The following is a 24211-nucleotide window of genomic DNA, read 5'->3' as shown; positions in this document are numbered from 1 at the left end:
CTCTCCAAAGCAAAACCAGTGTCCTAAGGTGATGCTGAAATATGTTCGTTGTCCTTCATTTTTTTTTGGGAATATGAGTTCAGACTTAATCTTCATTCCTATGCATGAATTGATGGTGAATTGGATCACCAAAAGCTCTGGAAATTATTCTGAACCAATTTGTTTTGTATTAAGTTCTTGCATGTGTTTTTGTGTCTACAAGATATCAGGTTATTTTATTGATTTTTCTTCAAGTTGTGTCATCATTTTTTCTCAAGGTGAAGAGCAGTTGTCATTTTGTTTCCAATTTGAGAGCCTAGTGAGAGAGGTAATTAGAAGACCGAGATGGGTGAAAGTGTGAAACGGACTTCAGTATTGGCACCACCTCCGTCTATGCTACTATCTTTGTAGGACCCGAGAGCACGCATCCTGCATGCATATTCGGGCTGCCACTGGCCATATCTGTAGATAGCAAGAAACAATCAACTCTTGTTTTCACTTGCCAGAGGTGGAGAGAAACCAGAGGTGGAGAGGTCAGCGTCAATGATGAAATAGGGGAGAGAATGAAAGGAAAGAAGAATGAGAGAGAGTGTGTGAAAGGTAAAATTGGGTTTTAAAAAAATTATACATCATGTGGTGTGACGGAATTTGATGGAATATTAACAGATGATAACAATAAGTGTAGAGTTAGTCAATTGTTAAAAATAGTAGGGAGATACTTTTAAGACAATACTGAAACAATAGATATATAGTTGGCCAATTTCTTAAATCTTAGGAATAGTTTAAAAAATTTGTCCAAAACTAAATGACCATGTTTCTTCAATTAATTACACTTAAAACGATCCAATCCACTTTAGTTTGATCCGAATAAGGATGTATTACCTAGGGTCCATTTGATTTGCAGTTATGGGTTGGGGCTTGTCCTTTTTTTTTACAATTGGATTAAGATTCTTGTTCCTAAGGGGAAGTTGGAGCTCAAATGGGGGTCAACTGCCAAAAATGGGAACCGGAATCGTATTCTGTCCAACCTAACGGTTTAACTCCAAATCCTCCGATGGACCAGACGGACCCTTAACATTTTAAAAACCCAAATTATGGTGTTTCAGGCAATTGAGAACCCGAAGCTGAACCTGAAACTTGTAGAGGCAATGTGATTTTCGTTTCAGACGAGACCAATGTTTACTCCAAGTGCAGAGTATAAAAGTAAAAACAGGCTCCAACTTACGTGGGTTAACCCGGCTCTATAATTTCCACTAAGGCCACAAATAAAGCAAATAACATCAGAAACCACTTAACCAAATGGTGGGAGTACTGGAACCATGGTTTTCAAAACCGGACCGGACCGAAAAAAGCGGTAACCGGTCAGGCCCCCGGGTCCGGTTATACTATAAATGGGCAATTCTTAAAAAACCGTTGAAAAGGTCAGCAAACCGCTGACCCGGGCGGTCAAACCGATAAACCGTTAGACCCGGACAGCGATTTGCGGATTATATTTTTTATTTTCGTTGATTTAAATAAAATAAAAAATAAAAAATAAAATGACTCCTATATCCCAGACCCCAAATATTACGAATGCTTAGGGTTAGAACGACCCCCATCTTCGTTCTAACCTTCCCTCCTCTCAGCCCTCACACGCAACCGACTACAACCTACGGCGTTCGACGGTGACACACAGCGACGACGACGATTCACAGAGACCGGCGACCGGCGACGGCGGTCAGCTTCATCTACGGCGGCCAGCGTTGATTTTGCAGCAGATCCAGCCGTCCAGCAGTAACAGTTACGGTAGTAACAGGTCCGGCGATTTTGCAGCGGCGGGAGGGGGTTTCTAGCAGCAATAACAGTTGCAGGCTTGCAGCAGCACTTGCAACGGCAATCACCTGCAACCAAGCCCAAGCCCACCGACACAGTCACACCACCATTATCGGCGGTGACCATCTTTGTTGCTGGTGCCATGGCGGGGGCAATGATAGCCAAGCTTGAGCATGTCAAGGAATTCATAGCTCAAAAACGCAGAAAATTTGCAGCCCCAATTAGCCCAGAAGCTGCTGCAATGCGAACCATCAGAAACTTGCGTAGTTTCCAGTATATTATTTCATTTAGCCTGCCTCTCCCATGACTTTCCGGACCAACCAACCCGGATCTGCCCTCGCAAGTCTCTCTGCATTTTGGGAGCAGAGCATGCAAAATCGAGCAATGGATCTTAGAAGCTTTGAACGGCACGACTCTTTCTGCACTGGCATTTGAGTTGTCTCCCCTCCTCTTTCAATCGACACACTCGACGTAGATAGCTCCGGTGGCCCTGGCTTCTGCCTCTATCAAGCGGTGACAGCCCTACCCTCCCCTACCACGCTTCCCCAAGAACCCATTTTTCAGGATTCAGCGGGATTATCTTACGCTCTCACTGTCTGGGCCATGATCTTTTCTGAGCCTCTTGCAAAGACCTTTGGTGTTTGGGACCTTATTGACAATGGTGGCAATTTCAAAACTAGATATATTTTGGTTCTTCCGATGATACAAATTACAAGCTTGACTGATTTTCTGATGCTTCCTAACTTCCTGTCACTGCCCCGTTGGTTGCCATTGCCGATTTAATTGAGCGCTATTAACCTTCTTTTGTCACTTGGCATTGGATTACCTCTACTTCTTTTTCATGCAGTCTTTGGAGTTAGAGATGACGATGAGGCTTTCCAGAGTAAAACTAATTGAATTCAGTTGGTTTTAAATTTTACTAAGGCCCTCCAACAATGTCATGGTCATCTAATAATCTGTTGGTTATAAATTTTATTCATGTTGGTTTCCTTAATTGTTAATTATTTAGATAGTTTTATTTTTCTATATTTTTTTATTTTTTATTTTTGTGTTTTTTCTGTACTTTTAGAATTTTTCTGTATTTTATTTTTATATTTTTATGTATTTTGTACTGTATAACTTTTGTATTTATATAGTTTTAATTTCTATATTTTTTTCTGTTTTTATTTAATTTAATGTTTTTTTATTATTTATAAAAATATTTTTATTTTAATTTATTTATGATATCACGAGTCGAACCGTTCAACTCGGACGGTTGAACCGCTTAACCGGAAGATCGGTTCGTTTTTAAAAACCTTGTCTGGGACCCACCCAAACATAAATTGCTCTCAGGTTTCAGTTGTATTATTACCAACCTTATCTGGACAGCGGACACAATCATGCAATGGTCCACCTATCTGGATTGTCCAATCAACTTCTGACGGGGACACCCGATGGGATGATCAGAGAAGTCCATTGATCCGTTGATCGGATCGGATTGCCCGAATCGCTCTTAAATTTGAATTAATATTGTTGGTTTACGCCAAACAAGTCCTAAACTTTTATTTATTAATTACTTATTGTCTTTATACATAATTTGTCTTTTTTGTTTCAAAATACATGGAAGGGCAGCTTTGTACTTGAAGAAACGATCAAAGACAGAACAGAATGTGCTCTCGTTTCAAAAAAGTGATAGATTGCTGCCGCGTTGGAAGTTGGAACTTGGATGAGAATCAGATAGATATCGAACGAATGCTGGCTTCCCAATTCATTCATGCAGTTGGAAGATCTGGTGAGCTCACAGAAACCCAGAAAACCAATTCTAATTCTTCTTTGAATCTTTTAAATTTCACTTCTGGAAACTACCACCACTTGTTTTGTTTCAGTGCGTGTCTTTGCTCAGGAGCCTACCATGGCTGAAACTACACCATCAAGCTTCCTGGAAGAGAAATACACATGAAGCCGAGGGAGATATACCAAAAGGAAGTGGAGAAAGTAGAGGAGATAAGTGAGATTCGTGACATGGAATTGAAAAACAAATGGGAAATCTTTAGGCCCTGTTTGTTTATGTTTATTCGGACAAGTGCTTTTCCAGTAAAATTTGTCTGGATAAATAAAATTCCAACATTCTTGTGTAATACAAGTTATTCAAGTAAAGAGAGAAATGAGAAGAAGAGAATTATAAATATGCAGGTAAATTGCTTATCCACCTTGCAGGAGGGTATATACTCTTCCATATCTTTGATTACAACCTAATATAGCAGCAAATAAACACAGGAATGGTGATCAATTTGCCAGTTGACCAACTCCGCCCCCCCCCCCCTAAATACCGGGTGTCTGGGTGACTGTCCCTATCTTGTTGAAGTACACTCCTCCATACTTTTTCTAGAACCCCCCCCCCCCCCCCTTCCACTTTCCTCCTTTTGAAAACTACTCGGTTGAAAATTGAAATCTTTGCTACCAAAATTTGCAACTCAAAACAGAGCCATTAACAAATGAAGAGGGAGTAGAGAGAAACTGGGAGAAAATTAAACTAGAGGAAAGAAAAACTTGTTAAGTAAATATCTGTACCATGTAGGAGTGACTTTTTAAAATGCTACTGGCATCTGACTTCTATGATTGCTGGACTTTCATTTATAAACCTTGCCTTTTTCATGGCTTTCATCGAAGATGTCGTGCTTCTGTGGTAATGGAATTTGAAATTCTTCAAAGAGTTGCAGCTTGCAATCTTGAAGAGAGGCATAATTCAAGATAGCTTGAATGGTCTGTCTGGGGCATTGAAATCAAAATCTGATGAAATAAACCATGACAGAAATTGGGTTTTGGACTTTTGGTTAGTTGGTTCTGCTTATTGGCTTGGTGTGGACTTCTTGTTAGTCGACTCTGTTTTTGGGTATCGTTTCCAAGGAGTCCGGATATGGTGGATGATACATTGGCCCATGTTTGTATCAAAAGGAACTGCACTGAAGTGGATATGATGTGCACTGCTGCTGGGCATGTTAAGCCTAGAAGTATTATAACAAGGCTTTCAAAGTTCAGAAAGTATCACTGAGATGAATGGATTCTTCTGGACGTCAATGATAGCAATGGATTTGTACTTGAACACGGCAGAAATAGGATTACAACTTAATAAAATAACTCCCAATATCTGTCTCATCGGATGCGTCAAGGAGGCTCGACAGAAGGTGGTGCAACATTTTCCATCAAATGAAATACCCTATATAGCTATACAAAATCAGTCCTACAGCATTAAATGTGCATATTTGATCTCCTTTGGTCGATTAGGGCAGTTCATAAATTCCATATCTCTATGCAGACTGCCTTGATTGGATTGGGAACGTACTGAACCTACCACAATATTGACTAAGAAGACAATGCACATGCAAATCCTCTAGAATTAAAACAATTTAATGCTTCTGAAGTGATTCCTGCAAAAATTTGTGGAAACAAACAGCAGGGAGGTTTAGCAATTGGGGTGTTAAAAAAGCTGAAAAAAGTGGAACCCTTCAAGCAACCAGAGTGCAGTGTGATAAAAGAACATGAGGTTACTGTGTGTATACAGCTGGAGAACTCACAAGCTCATGTTACCATACCTGTTTCATGCTCAATAAGATTAAAGGAAGATTCAACCCATCAGCTGCCACATCGGGCGGCTTAGCAATTGTATTTATTCACATGGATGAAGAGAAACAGATATGCATTTTTTACAGTATAGTGCAAGGCAAAGGTTATGTCTTGATGGTTGTTTCTCAGGTTATGAATCAACTCATATCTCAGGCCTATATGAGAGACATAATCATCAGGGGTAACTACAAATTCCACCACCTGCCTAGATGGGTCTTGTTCTTAGTTCTTACAGAGTACTGGTGAAACAATGTTTTTCTGTGCTCTAGGGTCCCTTGTGGGGACAATGAATAAGATCAGCCATTGCTTCAACTGCCAAATTTACCTCCACAATGAAATGCAACACATTAATAGTGTCCAGCTTCAGGGAAAAACAAACAGAATTGAAATAGAAACAAGTGCAACATTTGTATGTAAAGGTAGCTTATATTCAATCATGAGCCTATCCAGTTAAAATGACTCTACCAAAGGGTGATGGAAAACAAAAAGCGGGGAGCCAGAACATCAGCTTCTACCCTTCCAAAACAAAATTATGTCACCTTAAAACCTAGGCTTCAAATTCTGGTAATGGCCCAATTATGGAAAAGGAAAGAAAACAAAAACTAGCAGACTGCCACCCATAACCAACCAATGCCATGAACACTGAAACACAATCAGCAAACGGTGAATGTACATATTGATCATCCATGGCTGCTAAACAGATTCACATAGACAGCTCTTTGTCAACAGATGATCTGGGGTGCTTACCTCTGGCAATTTCATCAATCATGGAAAGGTGGCATGGGACAAGTAACAGTACTAGCACTTTTATTGTATAGCTACCACCATGCCTGATAGGAAGATTTCCTCAGGACTAGTGGACTCGGGAGAGCATTCAGAGCAATTATTGATGTTTTTCTCCATTTCCTCCTCAATTAAAATCTCCTGAGAGCGGCAGATGAAGCTGCAAAATGCTTTCTCACCTCTGGAATTGATAAAAGAAAGTAAGTTAATTTCAAAATGCAACAATTACTCATGCTATATCCAGACAGGGAGCATAACAGAGGTAAAAGAAGTTTGGGTAAGGCTAACCTGTACATGTAAATGTCCTTCTTCTCATCCAATTTCTTCTTGCAAGAGTAACAGAAGCTCAAAAAATCATTGGAAGGGTACATTACAGGACCATCCAAGCACTTATCCACGCAAGGCGATTCAATCTCCAGCTTTTCCTTCTTACAACTGGTTGACTCCTTGGTATGACATTCCAAAATGCAGTCACCAAAAATGTGAGTTGTCCGGGGGTTTGGGCCATGAGAAATTACACAAGTATAATCCTCAGAAAGCTCTATCTCACTTGCAGAAAGAGATGCCATAAATTCATGGCCAGAGCCAATAGATATTGGAAGTGAACTTGGTTTCATACCCAAAGAATTGCCTAAACTTGGTTCCTTACTCAAACAATTGTCTAAATTTTTCTCTCCACTAATAACTGAAGGTGAACCCAATTGTGTGGATTTCTGATCTGAACAAAAATCTTCGGCATTTGTTAAGCTGGTTTGCGGTGATGGGGACATGCTGAAGTCGTAGGATGGTGACGACCTGCCAGAATCTGATAGACAAGATCGGTTTTTTCCAACTGTCTCAACCCCAAATTGCATTTCTCCATCTCCAAAAACAATTTCAGAGTTATACATTTGAAAATGGGGTGATTTGGCCTCAGGATGTGGCAATGTTAGTAAGCTTTTGGGCAGGGATCTAGGTGACGCAAAAGAATCAGGTGAGCCATTCAGATGGCTCTGGGGAGAAGGGATGCTCACCTTCAGTTGAGACCCAAATAGAATATTCCTACTCTCTGATGATTGGAAAACTTTCCCGGATGGTTTGGATTCATCATTGAGTGAATCCACAATGCTAAGGCCCACTTTACTGCAACCCCAGCTCTTTTGACGGCCATCAAGGCATGATCTTGGGGACCTGAAGGGGTTGCCTATATTTGAGAAAACCCTATAATCCAGAGGAGATGTAGGGCTCCTAGCTGACTCAGAATCTGATAAACCCTTGGAACAGAACCCTACAAACAGATCAGGAACTCTGAAAAAAGAACTGCCTTTATGCTTCTGCTCTGAAACATCAGATTGAAAACCCGATTCTGAAGCACAATCAGGCATTAGATGGCCCTTATATTGATCTTTCTGAAGTGATCTGCTCCTCTTCCTCAGCATTATTTCAAGACCTCCGCTCCCTGAAGAAACCATAAATTCTTTCTCAGCATTAAGATCAACAAATGGAAAAGCCACATTGATACAATTTATGTATCAATAAAAATCAACAAAGATTTCTAAATTTTCTCAACATGGATTACCATAATATGACAATAATGAGCCACAGGTGGCGCAGAAATGAGAACCATGGTAATAGATTTATGAAACCAAAATTATAATTCATAAACGAAGACTATGATATCTCATGCATCCAGAAAAGATAAAAAAGCAGAAAGAGATAGTGATATTATGGAGTTTACATGGACTAAGAATTCAAAGAAGCTTGCATGGAGGACTTGTTAGAGGAATATTATGTAAAATAATTACAAAATTCAAAATTTTCAAAACACCTGAATAGTAAAAATCAGCTATACAGACAGTAAGATCATTGAAGAAATTTCAAAATCTCACAAAGCCTCTGAAACCACATGGGAAAATATGGATCAAATATTAAACAAACACTATAGGGAAATGCTTCCTCCGATACACACTAAGATATAAGCTCAAGATCACTGAAGAAATGCATGAGGACCATCCCATCTAATTTCCGCAAAGTAATTGTAAGACCCAGAAGAAATATTCCGTGAAGACATCAGAAACTCTGTGAGAAGTAAGAACCAGAGAATCATGCATGCAGGTGAAAAAAATCTTAAACTCATCTGGCCATCTGTTGGACCCAACAACTAAAACCCCGTGAAGAAAATACAAAAAAAAAAAGGAACTCCAAGAAGAATGTATCAATAAGGGCCTAGCAAATCATCAAAATAGAAAATACCCAGACTGGGAAGCTCCGTGAATGCATCAAACAAGTTCATGGACCATACACTGATACAGACCAGGCACAGGGGAGGTGAAAGAAAAATCAACAGCGAAGCGACTCAAAAGTTTAACCTGGTTTTTCATACTCCAAACTCCAAAATGCATCAAACGGGAGTCTAAAGAATCACCCGAATAAGGAATACAACAGAGGATCGGGAAAGAAATGGAAAACCCACCTGGTTTTCTCCTCTGAGAACTTTACAGATGGGGCTGAGGAGTCACACAGATGCACTAAAAATATATGTTGACAAAGGTATGAATCTTGCGCAGTACTCCTCTCCACCCCTGTTCTCTACCCTTTTTTCTGCCTTTTCAAGTTTTTTCCTTCCCTTCCTGCCTTGCATGCATCAAAATCAGCGAAACAGTGAGGCTTCTGATATACTTCTCTCCTCTCTCTCACTGCCATGATTGACAAGATATACGTATACTCCTAAATACGTACTCGTATTATTCTCCACTCTAGAGCTAAACTCTGCTAAAGAAAAGTTCTTATTTTCTTTCTTTTTCCCTTTTCTGGAGAGTCATCAGAAAAAAAGACAAAGCTGACTGCTGGGGTTCAATTAACCACGGTTCACCTGTTTGTCTTAACGTCGCTGACTCGCTTCTTGCTTGATTTTGATCGGCCCTATATGCTCAAATACTCGCGCTTCCGAAAAGCGTATGTATAAAATGACTTAGATACCCTCATCATTTGTCACAAGTGGCCAAATATCTACAAGCATTCTTGTCATTTCACAATAGACAATACGTTATCAGCCTTCCCGTGAGGGACTCTGATTTCTTCCACATCGCCGAGTTCGCTCAACGGTTGTCCGGAGTTACGAAACACCTACTGACGGTTTTAACAGCAATTAAACCGCCAAACGCGTCTCCGTTCGTTCGCCTCACTGCGCGCCACGAAACGTCAGTTGACGCCGTCGATAAACCGTTAGTTTATGATTTGGTGGGTCCCTTCCGTATGCCACGTGGAAACTCGAGTTAGATTAACCCAAGTGAAAGCTGACTCGAGTTATCATTCCCTTCTCGCTTTCTCTTTATTTTTTTCTCTTTCAAGTACAGTCCTTTCTGTCGTTTTCGGTGACTCAGCTTTTCATGATTTCCTGTTGCAGATCTGGAGCGACACGTATCCGCCCGCGACGCGCATCCCCGTGCAATCCGACAGTCCGAGACCAAAGATTCCCTGTGCATGGCTGGGTCATCGAACGGTGGGTCTGCTTTCTCGTACTACCAGTGGTCAGTGTATGGTGTCCTTCCGTGGGACCCACCGTACCTGCAGGCACCACGTACCCACCATCCAAGAGAGATCAGAGAACGATCGAAAAGTAAAATTCAAACAAGAGTCGTCCTACCGTGAGGGCACTCCCACCATAACAATGGCATTTCCTCTTGTGCTGCAACGTGGCTATCATGATGATATAGCGGGAGTGCCGTCGTGATGTTGCTCATCTTTAGGACAAAGAGAAGATGACATATTTTAGTGGATTTACAGATAATTTATAGATTTCATTTTTCTGAAAAGGGTTTTTTTAGTTTGCAACTGCAATTATTTATCAGGCTAACCATGGTCACAAATAACGAAAAATTCCAACAGATACGGAATAAAATAAAGAATTGAATTTTCTTTTATGAAAACTGTAAATCTTTTTCTGGGAAGTATCAGGCTTTGTTTAAATAAAAATAAAATATATGGTCTCTAGATACCATAGGGTTCTTGTAATTAAATATGACTAGCCTTTCTTATAAAATAAAAATAAAGTACTTTAGCAAAATTACATGTTAGTCCCTGTGATATGGTACAAGCGGGTACTAAATTAATATGATGTGTATTGGAGGTTGTAGTATGATCTTGTGAATTGTGATTCTTGGTTTAATGAATATTCCATTAGAAGAACTTTTGGGTATTGTTTATAGGGGGTGTTTTTGATACCCTTATCTCATAAACTTTTATTGGTTGTACAATGTAAAGGAGAATTTATCAAATAAAAAGGGAATTGTATCATAGTTCATAGGTAGAGGTTTTGATAAATAAATTAGAAAATCAATAAAAATATATTAGATGGAAACCATGATTTTTTATGGATTGCTTATAATCTCATTGGGTCGAGGACATTTGGTGATTAGAGTATCACAATGTTTTATTTCTTTGCATTTTGATTGTTGATACCACCTCTCATATTACCATATCCATGGTATATATTGGTAGCCCATTGTCCTCGTCTATGATGGATCGAGTAGTTGAGTATTTGAGTGCCTTTACACTTTTTATTGTTTAGGCTCGGGCTAGAAAGAGTGCAATAAAAACCTTGTATATATTTGTATTTGTATGGTACATATTTGTATTTTCACTCTTCTCAAATTGAGTCTTAGGCACTATTCATTTATTGGTATTTAGTGGGAGATAAGTTTATTAGCTAGGTGACCACAATCCTTACATTCATTCGTTTCTATATTGGGTCCCATGGTAAGCAATGATTCGAGGGAGTATCAATTACCAGTACCCTCCTAAAGGATTAGTAAGTTTTACTTGGGAAACATTTGTCCGAATAAAGTCACATACCTAGGTAAGTCAAAATGAATGAGGTCTCAATAGTTTTATTATTTTTTAAGCTTAAAGGTAAAATTCATTCAATAAATAATCTCTTATCATCAAATAATGTTTTATGATTTTAAACCCAATTATTTTATTTCTTTGTTACTTTTATAAAACCCGTGTGATGCACGAAATTTATTAAGAAAAAGCTAAATAATAAAAAGGGTCATACACTAAAATGCCCCTTATAGTTTCATGGATTTACTAAAATCTACCCTATAATCGGCATTTTACTAAAACACCACTTAGAATTTGCAATGGATTTAATCAATCTTCCATTAGATGACAATGGAAAATGAAAGTGTTGACCCTAATGTTCATTTAAATAAATTTAATCAAAAGAAAACAAAAAGAAAAATGCCACTTTGCCCTTAATAAGACATAGACAACCACTCTATTGGCTACATTTGTTTAATTTTGTTTTTTTATACAAAAAAAGTGTTAGGGGTATTTTTGGAATAAAAAATCATGGGCCTAAGGGCAAAACAAACACTCCTTAATAAAATCGTGGGTCTAAGGCCCCGACCTCGATTATGAAATTAACCCCCATCCTCAATCCCTGATGGGGATGGGCTCCCCGTGGGAACCCGAATCCCCAAAATGTTTTCAAATAATAGTATTTTTTAAAATAAATAAAAAATTTAATTATAAATAATGTTTTAAATATATTTTGATATATAATATAAATAATAGAATAGTATATTTAATATATATATATATATATATATATATATATATATACATACATATATATACAACCCCATTGGGTTGGGGAAGTTAGGTCCCCGTCGGTGATGGGGAAAATTGCCATCCCTAAAAGTGTGTTTTAATAAATGACCCTAATAGAAACACATAAGAGTATACAATTGTTTTATATTTTTAACTTTTTAAATAATTAATAATTATTCATATTTTATATACTATTTTTAATAAAATTTTTATAATACAAAAATAACAATAATTAATTTCAGTTAGGTTTATTTATCAAACTGATGAAACCAACCAGCCCAATTAACTCGACCCAAGTTAGTCGGTTTTCTAGTATTTTAGGTTGACTTTGGTTAAAAAATTTCCCAATTTGACCAAATTGGATCAGTTCCACTTTGGCCATTTGTAAACCCACCAAAATTGAACGACCTAACCATGGATATATATTAATATTTTATATTTAAATATGAAAAAGTGGTAATTTTCCCATATTTCTTAGTCTAAAATGTTTTATATCATAAATCTAATTTTTAAATTTATTATTTAATAATCGCACTATCTTTTTTAAAATTAAATTAAAATTTTAAGTTTAAATATTTTGAACAGACTGACCAAACAAAAAAAATCAATCCAAACCAATACAACTTTAGTGGATCGGTTTTCACAAAAAGTTAGTCGATTTCAGCTAACCAACTCCCTAACCTAACTAGGTCAATTTGGTTGGCCAAATACCCTATGATCGCACCGAAGCAACTCATTAACACTCATAATTTCATCTAAATTAATAGTCTTATCTCTAATAAATAACAATAGTCTAATCTCCCATAATTATTGAAAATTTATAGAAAAATACACAATTGTTGAAAATATATTGATAATGAAAACTACAATAATTACAGAAATTACAAAAATACAATAAGTACTAAAAATATATTAACATAGTCAATAAATAGTATAATCTCAAATAATAGTTTAATCTCTACTAAATATTAATCAATAACTTATAACAAAACACAATAAATACAATAAGTACAATAAATTAAATTTAAAAATTTCAATAATAGTAATTTAATCTTCAATAATTATTGAAAGTTTTCTATTAAATAACTTAACAAAATAAATTTATATATATTATTGAAAATACATTTATCACAAAAGATAATAAATATTAATTTTAGTATATATAATTATATAATAAATATAGATTAAGAGTTTAAAATTATTATTAATAAATATTATTTTTTATGAAAGTTATTTTCTGAAATTATTACTTGATATAAGTGAATTTAATTATTTATAATATTATGTAAAAATATTAAATTATTATTAATTTCAATATTATGTTATAATTATTTTCCACCTTTTAGAATTTTTTTTTAAATTGATTACCTAATTTATTTATTTTAACTATTTTAAATCTAGTTATGTTAAATATTTTGTTATTTAAAACATTTAGTTATTTAAATACCTAAATAATATGTAAAATATTTAAATTTTAAAATATTAATTATTTATTGAATTTAATTTTCCATAAAATCATAATTTATACTATGATTGCATAATTTCATTATTGAATTTGTAATATATTAAAATATTATTAATTTAAATATTATGTTATAATTATTTTTCTACTTTGAAGAATTTTTTAAAATTTATTACATAATTTTGTTATTTTAACTATTGAAAATCTAGTTATGATAAATATTTAGTTATTTAAATATTTAAATAATCTATAAAATATTTACAATTTTTTGTTATTTAAATTTTATATATTTAAAGCTATTACATATTATTAAATATTTAAAAAAATTAAATTGATAATCCAGAAAAACATAATTTAAATTGTTAGTACGTGATATATTTTATAATTTTGTTAGAATATTTAAATAATTCTTAAATTTTTTAATCCAAACTTTCTTAGATAGATATAGATGAAAAGTATGGGAGTGGATAAATAGGAATTAGAGATAATTTAGGAGAGAAACTCTCAATTAAATTGGAGATAATTTTAGAGATAATTTAGAAGATAAATAGGAATTAGAGATAATTTTGAAGAAAGTGTGGGAGGTAGTTTAGGAGAAGAGATTATTTACCATATTGGGAAAATGAATCTTTGGTTGTTTCAAACATGACATGAAATTAAAAAATAAAAAATTCAAAAAAAAAAAAGAAAATAGATAAGTTGCTTGTCTCAACTTATTCAAATATAAAACAAGAAACTTAAACAATCGAAATTAAACCATGTGAATTAAATTCTTATTCTCGGACTGATAAACCATTGGAATTAAATACGTGAACGCTGAGACAATTCTCCGACTGATAAACCAACTGGGTTCAACAATCAAACAATGGAGAATAAGAGTTCCTTCCGATTTCCAGAAATTAAACGCGTGAACACTGAGACGATTCTCCGACTGATAAACCATCGGGAACGATGAAACGATTCTCTGACTGATATACCATCGGAATTAAACGCATGAATGCTCCCTCTTTCCTTCTCCCCTTCTTATTCTTCTTCTTCTTCTTCTTCTTCCATTACCGGATCGGATCGAAGGAACTCTTCACCGTCTTTCTTCCTCACAAAAGTTAAGCAGCGGCGGTGGGGAGATTTCATAGCAACGGCTATATCCCCCATGTTTTCATCTGGATTTCTGGTGATTTCTCACCATTTTTTCTAGATCTTTCTTATCCCCTATCATCTGCATCATTTTTGGTCATTATTTTAGCTTCTCTGTCCCATCCTCCTCTAACCTATGTTTCGCACACCAGCTGGGGGAAGGCGACGGTAGCAGCGGTCCAAGTCTTCATTCCTCACTTGGACGTTATCCACTGAAACATTGTCTTCACTGACGAATCTCTTGATTATAGGCCCGATTCATCATTGCACTTTGAAGAAACGATCTAGAACGAAGTAGCTTGGCCTCCCCTGTTGCATTGTGCAATCTCAGGCTAAATACGATTTAGTAACCTCTTCTGTCACTGTAATCCACTCCCCTTCCTTCACCATATTTTTAATACGTGGATGGTGGTTGGAGTTGGCAATGAGACCACCGTCGAACCAGCTCCTGGTAAGACCTTGAAGCCTAACTGAATTCGTCATAGTTATCTCCTTGGTTTTCAATAGTATGAATTCGCTTATCTATTAAGACGGAATATCAGTTTATTCTTTGCGCTTTTACCTATTCTTGTGTTTCTCTGATGATGCCATTTTATAGCGTTTTCTCCCTGTCTCCTTGAAGATCAGATCTGGTTCAAATAAGGAAATGAATTCATTATAAATTTCATTCTTATTTTCCTCCCCACTATTTCATTAAAACGGTCCTAATAGACATTGTGTTAGAATTTAGTCGAGTATAAGTATATTCAAGTTGATAATCTGATTAGTCACACTGTCTTATGGATATTTTAATTGAATGATTGGACATGTTTGCATTGAAGGATTTGCTTGTTTATGTCTCGGAAGCTCCGGATCTGTTGGTTGTTCTGTCACCAGAGTTGGGAGAGGTTAATGTTTTCGGGTCAATAAGAGATAAAATAAAAGAAAAGGTATAAAAAAAGGCAAAATTTCTGATAGGTACCCTATACTGGGGAAGGGCTATCACATCTTTGCAAGCTCACCGCTTGTGATAGTGTCAGTGACAGTGTTCTCTGTGGACAAACCACATGTGTGGTTTTTACAGCTGGGTTGTGTTCTCATTAGGAAGACGATGAACACTGAGAAAGTACCACTGCTGTGGGTTTAGTGTTCTCATTAGGAAGACAATGAAGAGTGATTAAACAAAGGGGGGAAAGAAGAATAGAGGGTAAATGGAAGAGAAAGAATGGCAAAGAAGATGATAAAATAGAGAGAAAACAGATGGAAGGGAAGAGAGTTCTAGTGCCGCCACTATGCTTGTATTTAATATTGAAGATGATGAACAGTAACTTCAGCCCATTAGATCTGACCATGAGAATGAATACCGGCACTAGAGAAGGAGATGGATTCCGAACTTGTTCTGGATTCTTGGACTAGAGATGGAAACGGAATGAGAGTGATGTTTTGTAATTTGCTGTTCTGGATTCTGGATTCTCCCAAATCTGGCATGGACCTTGATTCTTTGCTGTTTTTGTTTTTGTTTTGAAAGAAATTGCCTCTAGGCTTCAAAAAAATTAAACAAAGTTTTAATATACTAAAAATAAGGAAGACTTTGAAACGTCTGTTACTTTAACAAGTACATGTGAAATTTTAACACAAGAGAGTGTTTACATGGCACTTTTTTATTGGGTGTACAAGAAGGTTTTAAGAACCATTGTGCAGAAAATCCAGATCTCATTTAGTTGTCTAAGAAGGACCTCAAAAATACATGAAAAGGGTATTTTTGGCATTACATAATGTTTAACTAACAGAATACTAGTTGCAATTGAAAGTTTAGAATACTTATTTGTCACTACCCAAAGTAGATAGTATCTATTTATAATTTACACTAAAAATAAATAACCACGTATATGAGAAATGAGAGAATAAGGTTCATGTGAGCAATGGGGTAAAGGACTCTTGGTGTTTACTTCTATATAATATGGACATAGATTTCCTCCATATCATTAGTGAGAAAATCAAACGAACGGTGGTTTGTAATTATTCAGGCCATATAGAACTTTCATGGATATCACGATGAAGAAAAAATAAATAAATAATCAGGTTAGGCAAATAAAGGTAATGCAAGATTAAAAATAATTTCAGACAAAGGTAACCCCACAAATGGATTAACCCAATCCATTTTAAGTCAGTGTTGGATATCCATTTAGCCATTATCAAATCTAAAAATGTATGATCCATTTATAAATCAGATGGGGTTCAAATATTGCTTGCTTTGATCCACTAAGATCTTGTTTGATCTAATTATATGTATGCATATGAAAAATATCATTTTTTTTTTGTATTAAATTCTTTAGAATTAAGTGGGAATTGGGGTTTAGATAAATTTATTTTTAATTTGGTACATTTTTTTTTTTCTGTTTTGTATTTATTTTTTTAGATTTACATTAATTTTATATGAATTTACTACTATCTTAATAGAATTGAATATCTAGGTATGTAGATGAAACAAATTTATATCTATATTTTATATATCCATTGATATTGAATCAAATTCAAATAACACCCCTATCCAAGTTCGATTTGAACCATTTGTAAATTTGGACAAGTGTTCGGCATCCATGTCACAAGTAGGGGTGTTAAAATTCAGTTATCAAACTGAAAACTAAATCAAACCGAACCGAAAAAGCTAATTCAGCTGTTTGGTTACTTTGGTTTTCGGTTTAGAAACTTCGATTTTTGGTTTTCAATTCAGTTTGAGAAAAAAATTCAACCAAACTGAAACAAAAACTGAACAAACCAAAATAATACATATATTTATATTTTAATTATAAATATTAATATTAATATTAACAATTCTATTTACATTATTAATAATATACTATATGTATTTTAGTTATAAATGTTCATATATATTTTAATAATTGTTATTAATATAAATATAAAATATATTTATACTTTAACTAACCAAATTAATCGATTTAAAACCAAACTGAATGTTCAGTTTATGAAAATGGCCTAACCAAAATATCGGTTAGGTTCTATTTCCAAACCAAACTGAATGAACACCTCTAGTCACAACATGTATTACATACTACAGTCAAATTCAAACCAAACCGGTTGGTCTCACATAAGGGTGTAACTTAGGTGGGTCCAAGTTAACATTTTACGTTACTTCACTCAAGCGTCAAGTCAGGTCCATTCAAAATTTGACAAAAAAACCCACCTAAGTTGCACCCCTAGTCTCACTAGGGACTAGGAACAAGCAAATGAAAATATGTTTTATAAGTAACTAGCTTTCTAAATGTTGATTTGGTTATAGTGACTCCTAATGGTGCCAACTGGCTAGTTATAGCATCGTTTAATGTGGGATCATATTTCCTGACCCTGACCCCAATTTATCCCTAATTCCCACTGGGGATAAAAATTGTCCTCTATCCTCAATCCCCAATGGAGATGGATTCCTCATGTGGACTTGGAAACCCCAAAATTTTTAATTAATAGTATTTAAAAAATAAATTTACTTAAAATAAAAGAAATTTTCAAAATATAAATAATATTTTAAATAAATAAAAGAAAATTTATTTATTTAAATACATTTTGATATATATATAATATAAATAATATCATATATGTATATACAATATATTTAATATATATAATCAAGATCGGGGCGGGTGGTGACTTTCTCTTTATTGATTATTTTCTGTATTTCGGATGGAGGGAACTGATCTACATGCGATCCAAATACAATTGATTAAGGTGGCAATTTTTGTTCTCATGTCGTGTTGACATATTCAAATATATGGGTTGACACGAATATGACACGATTAATTAATCATGTCAAAATTCTAAACACGAACATGACCTATTTATTACAGGTGTAATATGACACAACCCACGTAACATGAGTTATTATAATCAACGTATTTATTTCTTTACTAAATGACACGTATAACTCGAATTAATACGAAATCATAAATAGATTTAAATAATAGAATAAACATCTAATAATTCATTACCTAAATAAATTCATAAAATTCATTCAATGTAATACTTAATATCATAATAGTATTTCATCCAAATATACATACATGATCTACTACTAGTGGGTTAATTCAAAATTGACACATTTATTAATTATATAAAAGGGATTGAAACAATTTTGACATGAAAATGATTAAGGGAAACTCAAACCCACTAACTTTTGAAATATTGCTAGCCCTACAATTGATCCCTTTTAGACCCAATTTCAAGGGAGTTTATATATATGAATTTAATAATAATTGGAATGAACTTGAATGTTATTAAATCTGATCTTAATCCAACCCAATTACAGCATTAAATGGGTGGTTGGGTCAGCAATTGCCAAACTAAAAAAAAAAAAAATAGAAACATTTTAGATAAATAAATTGTCATTAGCATTTGACCCCTTTTCTTTTATGCATTTTGTGTACCAAATACAGCATAAAAGGCTAATTTATAAATAAATTAAGCTATAAGTAGGTCTAAGACAATCTACTCTATTTTTTTAGGTATTGCAGATTTAGGGTTTAAGATTCCAACCCAAAATAACTGCTTATTGGAATAAGAAATTATTTTTAAATACCCCCAAACTTAGCCGAAGTCTTATAATATTGGCTCCAATTGTTGTCATACTTGGTTGACTTGTGGTTAACCTCACATTGAGTAGTTGTAGTAATAGTAGAGAGTTTTAAGATTTGGTTTTTAGATATATAATTATCTTTTTCAAAGGTTTGGCCATCTGACTTTGTTTAAATCTATAAATAAGCAATTTAATATGATTTAAATTATACCATCAATGCTTTTTATTTCTCAACTAGTTTGAGCGTAATTAATTACATCATCAACCAGTTGCTTTAATAATCTAAAACATTTAATAATTTCATTTCTTGGGATTTGTGCCCTAATTAACAGCCATCGATCTGTTTGTTTACCAGAAAAAGAAATATATTAAAATAAAAAAAAGTTGTGATCAGGAGGTATGCGAGGTTGCAAATGAAATGTTTTCTTTTTATGGATAAATGTGTTGCTTGCATAAAAAGTTACGGAAAATTTATTGCTAATAAAACAGATTAGTGAAATTTAAATAATATAGTTTCTTGATCTACTGAGTTTCAAGGATTAGCTACATTTTGCATGGAAGCTTTGAGAAGGAATAATTCTTTAGGCCGCGTTTGTTTGAGGTGTAAATAGAGAATTGAGGTAAATTTTATACTCTACTTAGATTTTGCTAGCATTTGGATGTGATGTTATTTTAAATCGAAAACGAGTCTAAAACTCCACTCTGGGCAAGTTTTATATTGAAATTCGGTGGAAAGTTACCATTGATAAAATTGATGTAAAACTCCTCCTTCTCCAAATTCCATAAAAAGTTGTATTTACTCTTACACTGTGATGACTATCAACCAACAATGAATTTCAAAAAATCAACAGTTTCCATTTGCACTATTCAATGAACCCAAAGCCTCTTAATCAACAGTGTAAATATGTATTAACACCTCAAACAAACAGAACCTTATTATGCTCAGTTTGGAAGGAGTGTATAAATCAAAATATGTAGAGTGCAAAAATCTTATATTTTCTATTATTTTGTATATATTTATACTGCATTTTTATTTGTATTTGTACTCCTTCCGAACTGAGACATAGCAATTTTTAGGCTGCATTTGGAAACAATGCAAATAAATATGGTTTTGAAGTGACAAATTTATCTTCTTAGCAAACATACTTTAGCTGCAATGGATGCAAACATGATTGCCTTTTTTATTAAAAACCCACTTGAATGCAAATTTACTTCTTTTTTATTGATGTATTTTTATATCTTATTATTAATGTAAATATACATTAAAAAATATATTTTCTGTCAGTTGTCAATACATAAATGTAATGTTGCCAAACACAAACAAAAGTAAATCAAAATGCAAATTTACCTTAAATCCAGATTTACACTTCATTTACATCTTTTCAAACGCAAAATAGTTTTAACTTTAGCTACATTTTGTCCAACACCCCCTTAATAATGGTCCGTCTGACCACAAAACACCGCTACATCCTGGTCAAAAGATGCTACAACCGTACATTAGGACTGACAAAATAAAGTAGGAGATAAGTTCCTGATGTGCGGTTATAGATCTTGTGGTCTGCAGATCCGAATTTATTTTTACTACCTGGAGAATAAAACCAAGCTGGGAATGTGTGGTGGTAAGGCTGCAAATAAGTTGGGTCTGATCGGAATCGAATTCAAATTCGATCAAGTAAGAGTTGGATTTGAATATCTTTCTAATACTAATAAATCGAATCAAATTCGAAAATCAGATTCTTTAAGTTATCAGATCAAATTGAATAAAACTTGCACCTGTCTCATGAATGGTTGCAACTATCAAGTTACATGAGATGAGACTAGTTAATGAGCACCCCTGCGACAATCACATCTATTATTTTGTTTGGGTTAATTGCTAATGTGGAAATTTGGATTGAATTTTTGTTTAATTTAGAAGATCAAATTAGGTTTAAGTTGTAATTAATGACCCATTTTATTTAATTATTTTGATGATTTCTATTTTACTTATGTGAGCATCTTTAATTTTTTATAGTGAGATTCGTTTCAGTGCTCACAATAAGACTGTATTCACACTGTTGCACAGCCTTTTATACTGTGCATTGGAACTATCTTTGTATGTTATTTTTCATGAGGAGATATTTCTAATACAAGACTGCTATGTAAACAATGTAAACACGAGAAATTGGTTCTAAATTTTTATTTGAATTACAAAATTAAATTAAAAAGATAGGTCATTAATTATTATTAATATGGATCCCATCTCATTTCAAGTGAATGTTTAAGTAGAGATAACTACTAAGTTGATTTACATGAGCCCGGGCCATATCAGGACTATATATATATATATATATTATTTGTCTGGATTATTTATTCATCCCTCCCAGGTCTCAACCACTTAAACAAACGTGGTAATGCTTTAGGCGCTATATTCTTTATGCTTTTTCTTAGGGGTGCTTTTCAACAGCTTCAATCAAAACCCCATAATCTAACCAACAAAACAAATAGGGTTTTTGTGAGGGAGTGTTTGTATTTTATTGGATTAGGGGCAAGGCGGGCTATGTCCTCCCTTATTCTTGTTTACCTTCCTTTTGATAATGGATAATAAAGTGTAAGGTGCTGCCCCTCCACCTGGTAAATTTTGGGGCTAAAAAAAGTTTAATGGTTCATTTTTATTTACATTTGATTCACATTTCACAATTTATGATTCATAGGTTGGCCGGTGAATCCCGGTGCAAGAACCAAGATGAAGCTCAATCAAATCCATTCAATTCAGCAAATTGAAATGCAAAATTGCTAAATTTGCTAGACCAACCTGAACTAACTTATAATGTTACAAAAAAAGGGTAAATTACTGAAACCTCCCCTAAAGTTTGGTAATTGCAATTACGTTTCCTGAACTTTCTAACACAGTTTCAAGTAGACCCACTTTGTTAGAATCCTCTAACAAGAGACACAAAAATGTCCAAAATATTTATGCAATTTCTATTGAGGTTGGTTTCTATAGAAAAATAATAATATAAACTTTATAAACAATAAAAAATAAAGAAGTTAAATTAAGTTGCAGCTTTACTTTTGAGCGATTGATATGAAGACAAATTTGGAAAAAAAAATCAATTTTAGAAAAGAGATTGGAAGGATTTAGCTTAGCGATTCATATGAAGAGAAAATTTGGAAAAGAAACATATTGATCAAAAGTAACTGCATGAGTATTTTGGACATCTGTATACCTCTTTTTACAGGTTTCTAACAAAAGGGGTTTATTCGCAATTATGTTAGAAAGTTTAGGAGAGGTGATTGCAACTATCAAACTTCAGGGAAAGTTTGAACAATAATCAGAAATTTCAGGGGAAGTTTCAGCAATTTAATAAAAAAACACTTGTACAACAGAAGCGGGTGTTCAACAATGTGAATGATTTTATTGTCTGAAAAGAATAACCCCATCAATGACAATATAAAAGTATGTTTTTTTGATATTCAACATGATTAATAACTTCCCCTGACCCCTTTTTCCCCAAAGTATTGATTGGAGGATTTGATTCCACATCAGCACTGGAACAAACCAACTAACACAACAACAAGTCAGCCCTCAGTTGGTAACAACATACAAGTATGAATCATATTTGAGATGTGCAGCTATGGATCATATTGGAATCTGTATTTATAACATCTTATGGCAGTAGATCTGGCCTCAATTTTTACAGTCCGAATGAATTACCTAGCTCATTTAAACAGTAAGACTATGGCCAAGTGAATGGATTTCTGCCTGGTTGGAGTCTGATTACATTGTTAATGACACACGAAAATACCTAGGCCCAGGTTAAAGCATGTATCACATGGTAGAGAACACTTTTTCTTTTCTTTTTCTTTTCCTTTGGGCTTCATGAGATTATACAATAAGAGTAGTCCATCCGCCAAACCTCTTACCCCACCAATCTTGGTGCAGGAGAGATTTGATCCATCTCCCCTACAACCAGCAGGAGACGGCTTGCATCCACACTCAAACTTGTGATTTACCTAATTAGCTAGACACTTTTAAAACATTTTTCCCGTTTTTTCCCCTTTTTAATTATTGTCACAGAGAGAGAAAACAGAAAAAAAAAGGTGGAATTCTTTGCTTTCTTTTTTCAGGTAAACGAATTTAAGCATCAGTTGTAGACTAGGTACATGCATCTCCATTCACTGTATCCTGGTGAATTAAATTGAGGGAAGGACAACTCCTCGCCATCATAGAAGGGGACCATGGACATGGGCAGAGATGACCATACTGACCGTGTTCTCCTTTTTACCCCTAAAGTTGCTGAACATTTAATAAGATTTTTCTTTTTTCAGAATTTAAGTACCTGCCCAATGTCCTTAGCCTCCAAAAAAATACAAATCATGATGGGGGACCGGTTTAGAGAATTCAGCAATTGAAAAGCAAGGAATCTGCAGTCTATTTAGCTGACATTGGTATTTCAATTGTTGAACCCTAAAAGCGATTGGAAATGTAACCATGCTTCAACTTTTTGGACTGAATGGGTCAATGTGGATGTCATAACTTATATAATAAAAATATAAAAATGTAAAATTGTAGTAAAAATTTAGATAAATTTAATATTAATATATTTTTATTAAATACAAAAATAAGTATGGAAAATAAGAATTAGGGTAAATTGCTAAAACCTCTCCTAAAGTTTGATAATTTTTTTGACATAGTTGCAAGTAGACTTCCTTTGTTAGAATCCTCTAAACAGAGTTATGAAAATGTCGAAAATATCTATATGGTTACTTTTAACCAAAATGTTTATTTTTCAAAATTTTTCTTCGTACGAATCACTAGCCCAAACCTTTCAATCTCTTTTCTGAAATTTATTTATTTTCTAAATTTGCCTTCAAATCAATCGCTCAAAGGTAAAACTGCAACTTTAAATACTCTATTTTTTGTTGTTTATATAGTTTGTACTGTTTTTTTTTTCCTGTAGAAATCAGCCTTAATGGTAATTGCATAGGCAAAGTTCTAAGGTATATCGGTACTTTATTTATTTTTTTTTTTTGTAATCAGTTCAGAGGGGTTGGTTTAAGGCCCGACTACCCTCTGAACCAGTGTCTGACCCGATACAATCCCTGGAGGGGAATATCGGGAAGCCATTGGCACGATACGTATTGACTGATACCGGCCAATACGTATTGATCCTTTGAACCTTATGCATGAGTATTTTGAATATTTTTCATGCATCTTGTTAGAGGATTTTAATAAAGGGCGTCCACTTATTGCAACTGTGTCAAAAAGTTCAGGGGAGACTTTATTGATGGTCAAAAAC

At 34.3% G+C, this 24211-nt stretch overlaps 1 protein-coding gene and 2 long non-coding RNA genes across 11 annotated transcripts; 2 read left to right on the top strand and 1 right to left on the bottom strand.

The window, feature by feature from the left end:
- Window positions 1-1575: 1575 nt before the first annotated feature.
- On the top strand, window positions 1576-3975 carry LOC148869212 (uncharacterized). Its single transcript, XR_016107360.1, has 2 exons — window positions 1576-3562; window positions 3657-3975. It is a non-coding gene; the product is annotated as an uncharacterized LOC148869212 (long non-coding RNA).
- Window positions 3308-8914, bottom strand: LOC148869211 (FCS-Like Zinc finger 10-like). Of its 9 annotated transcripts, none has more exons than XR_016107356.1 (4): window positions 8630-8914; window positions 6466-7615; window positions 6142-6358; window positions 3308-3709 (listed from the first exon to the last, which is right to left on the bottom strand). XR_016107356.1 is itself a non-coding variant. In XM_088970445.1 (3 exons), the coding sequence occupies exons 2-3, from the start codon at window positions 7593-7595 to the stop codon at window positions 6202-6204; spliced, it is 1287 nt and encodes a 428-aa protein (XP_088826571.1). In that variant the 5' UTR covers window positions 7596-7615; window positions 8630-8914; the 3' UTR covers window positions 5801-6201. The 9 variants fall into 9 exon arrangements, 3 of the variants coding, with proteins under 3 accessions (XP_088826571.1, XP_088826569.1, XP_088826572.1); XR_016107359.1 differs by having other exon boundaries at window positions 8526-8843; XR_016107354.1 differs by lacking the exon at window positions 8630-8914 and adding an exon at window positions 8410-8549.
- Window positions 8915-14085: 5171 nt separating this feature from the next.
- Window positions 14086-15188, top strand: LOC148869210 (uncharacterized). Its single transcript, XR_016107938.1, has 2 exons — window positions 14086-14405; window positions 14521-15188. It is a non-coding gene; the product is annotated as an uncharacterized LOC148869210 (long non-coding RNA).
- The last annotated feature ends 9023 nt before the right edge of the window (window positions 15189-24211 follow it).

This window comes from Nelumbo lutea, chromosome 2, assembly GCF_056320005.1.
Source record: "Nelumbo lutea isolate HS-2025 chromosome 2, American lotus-T2T, whole genome shotgun sequence".
NCBI classification, from domain to species: domain Eukaryota; kingdom Viridiplantae; phylum Streptophyta; class Magnoliopsida; order Proteales; family Nelumbonaceae; genus Nelumbo; species Nelumbo lutea.
The sequence above is the reverse complement of the archived record's forward strand: the minus strand, read 5'-3'. Positions and strand labels throughout refer to the sequence as shown.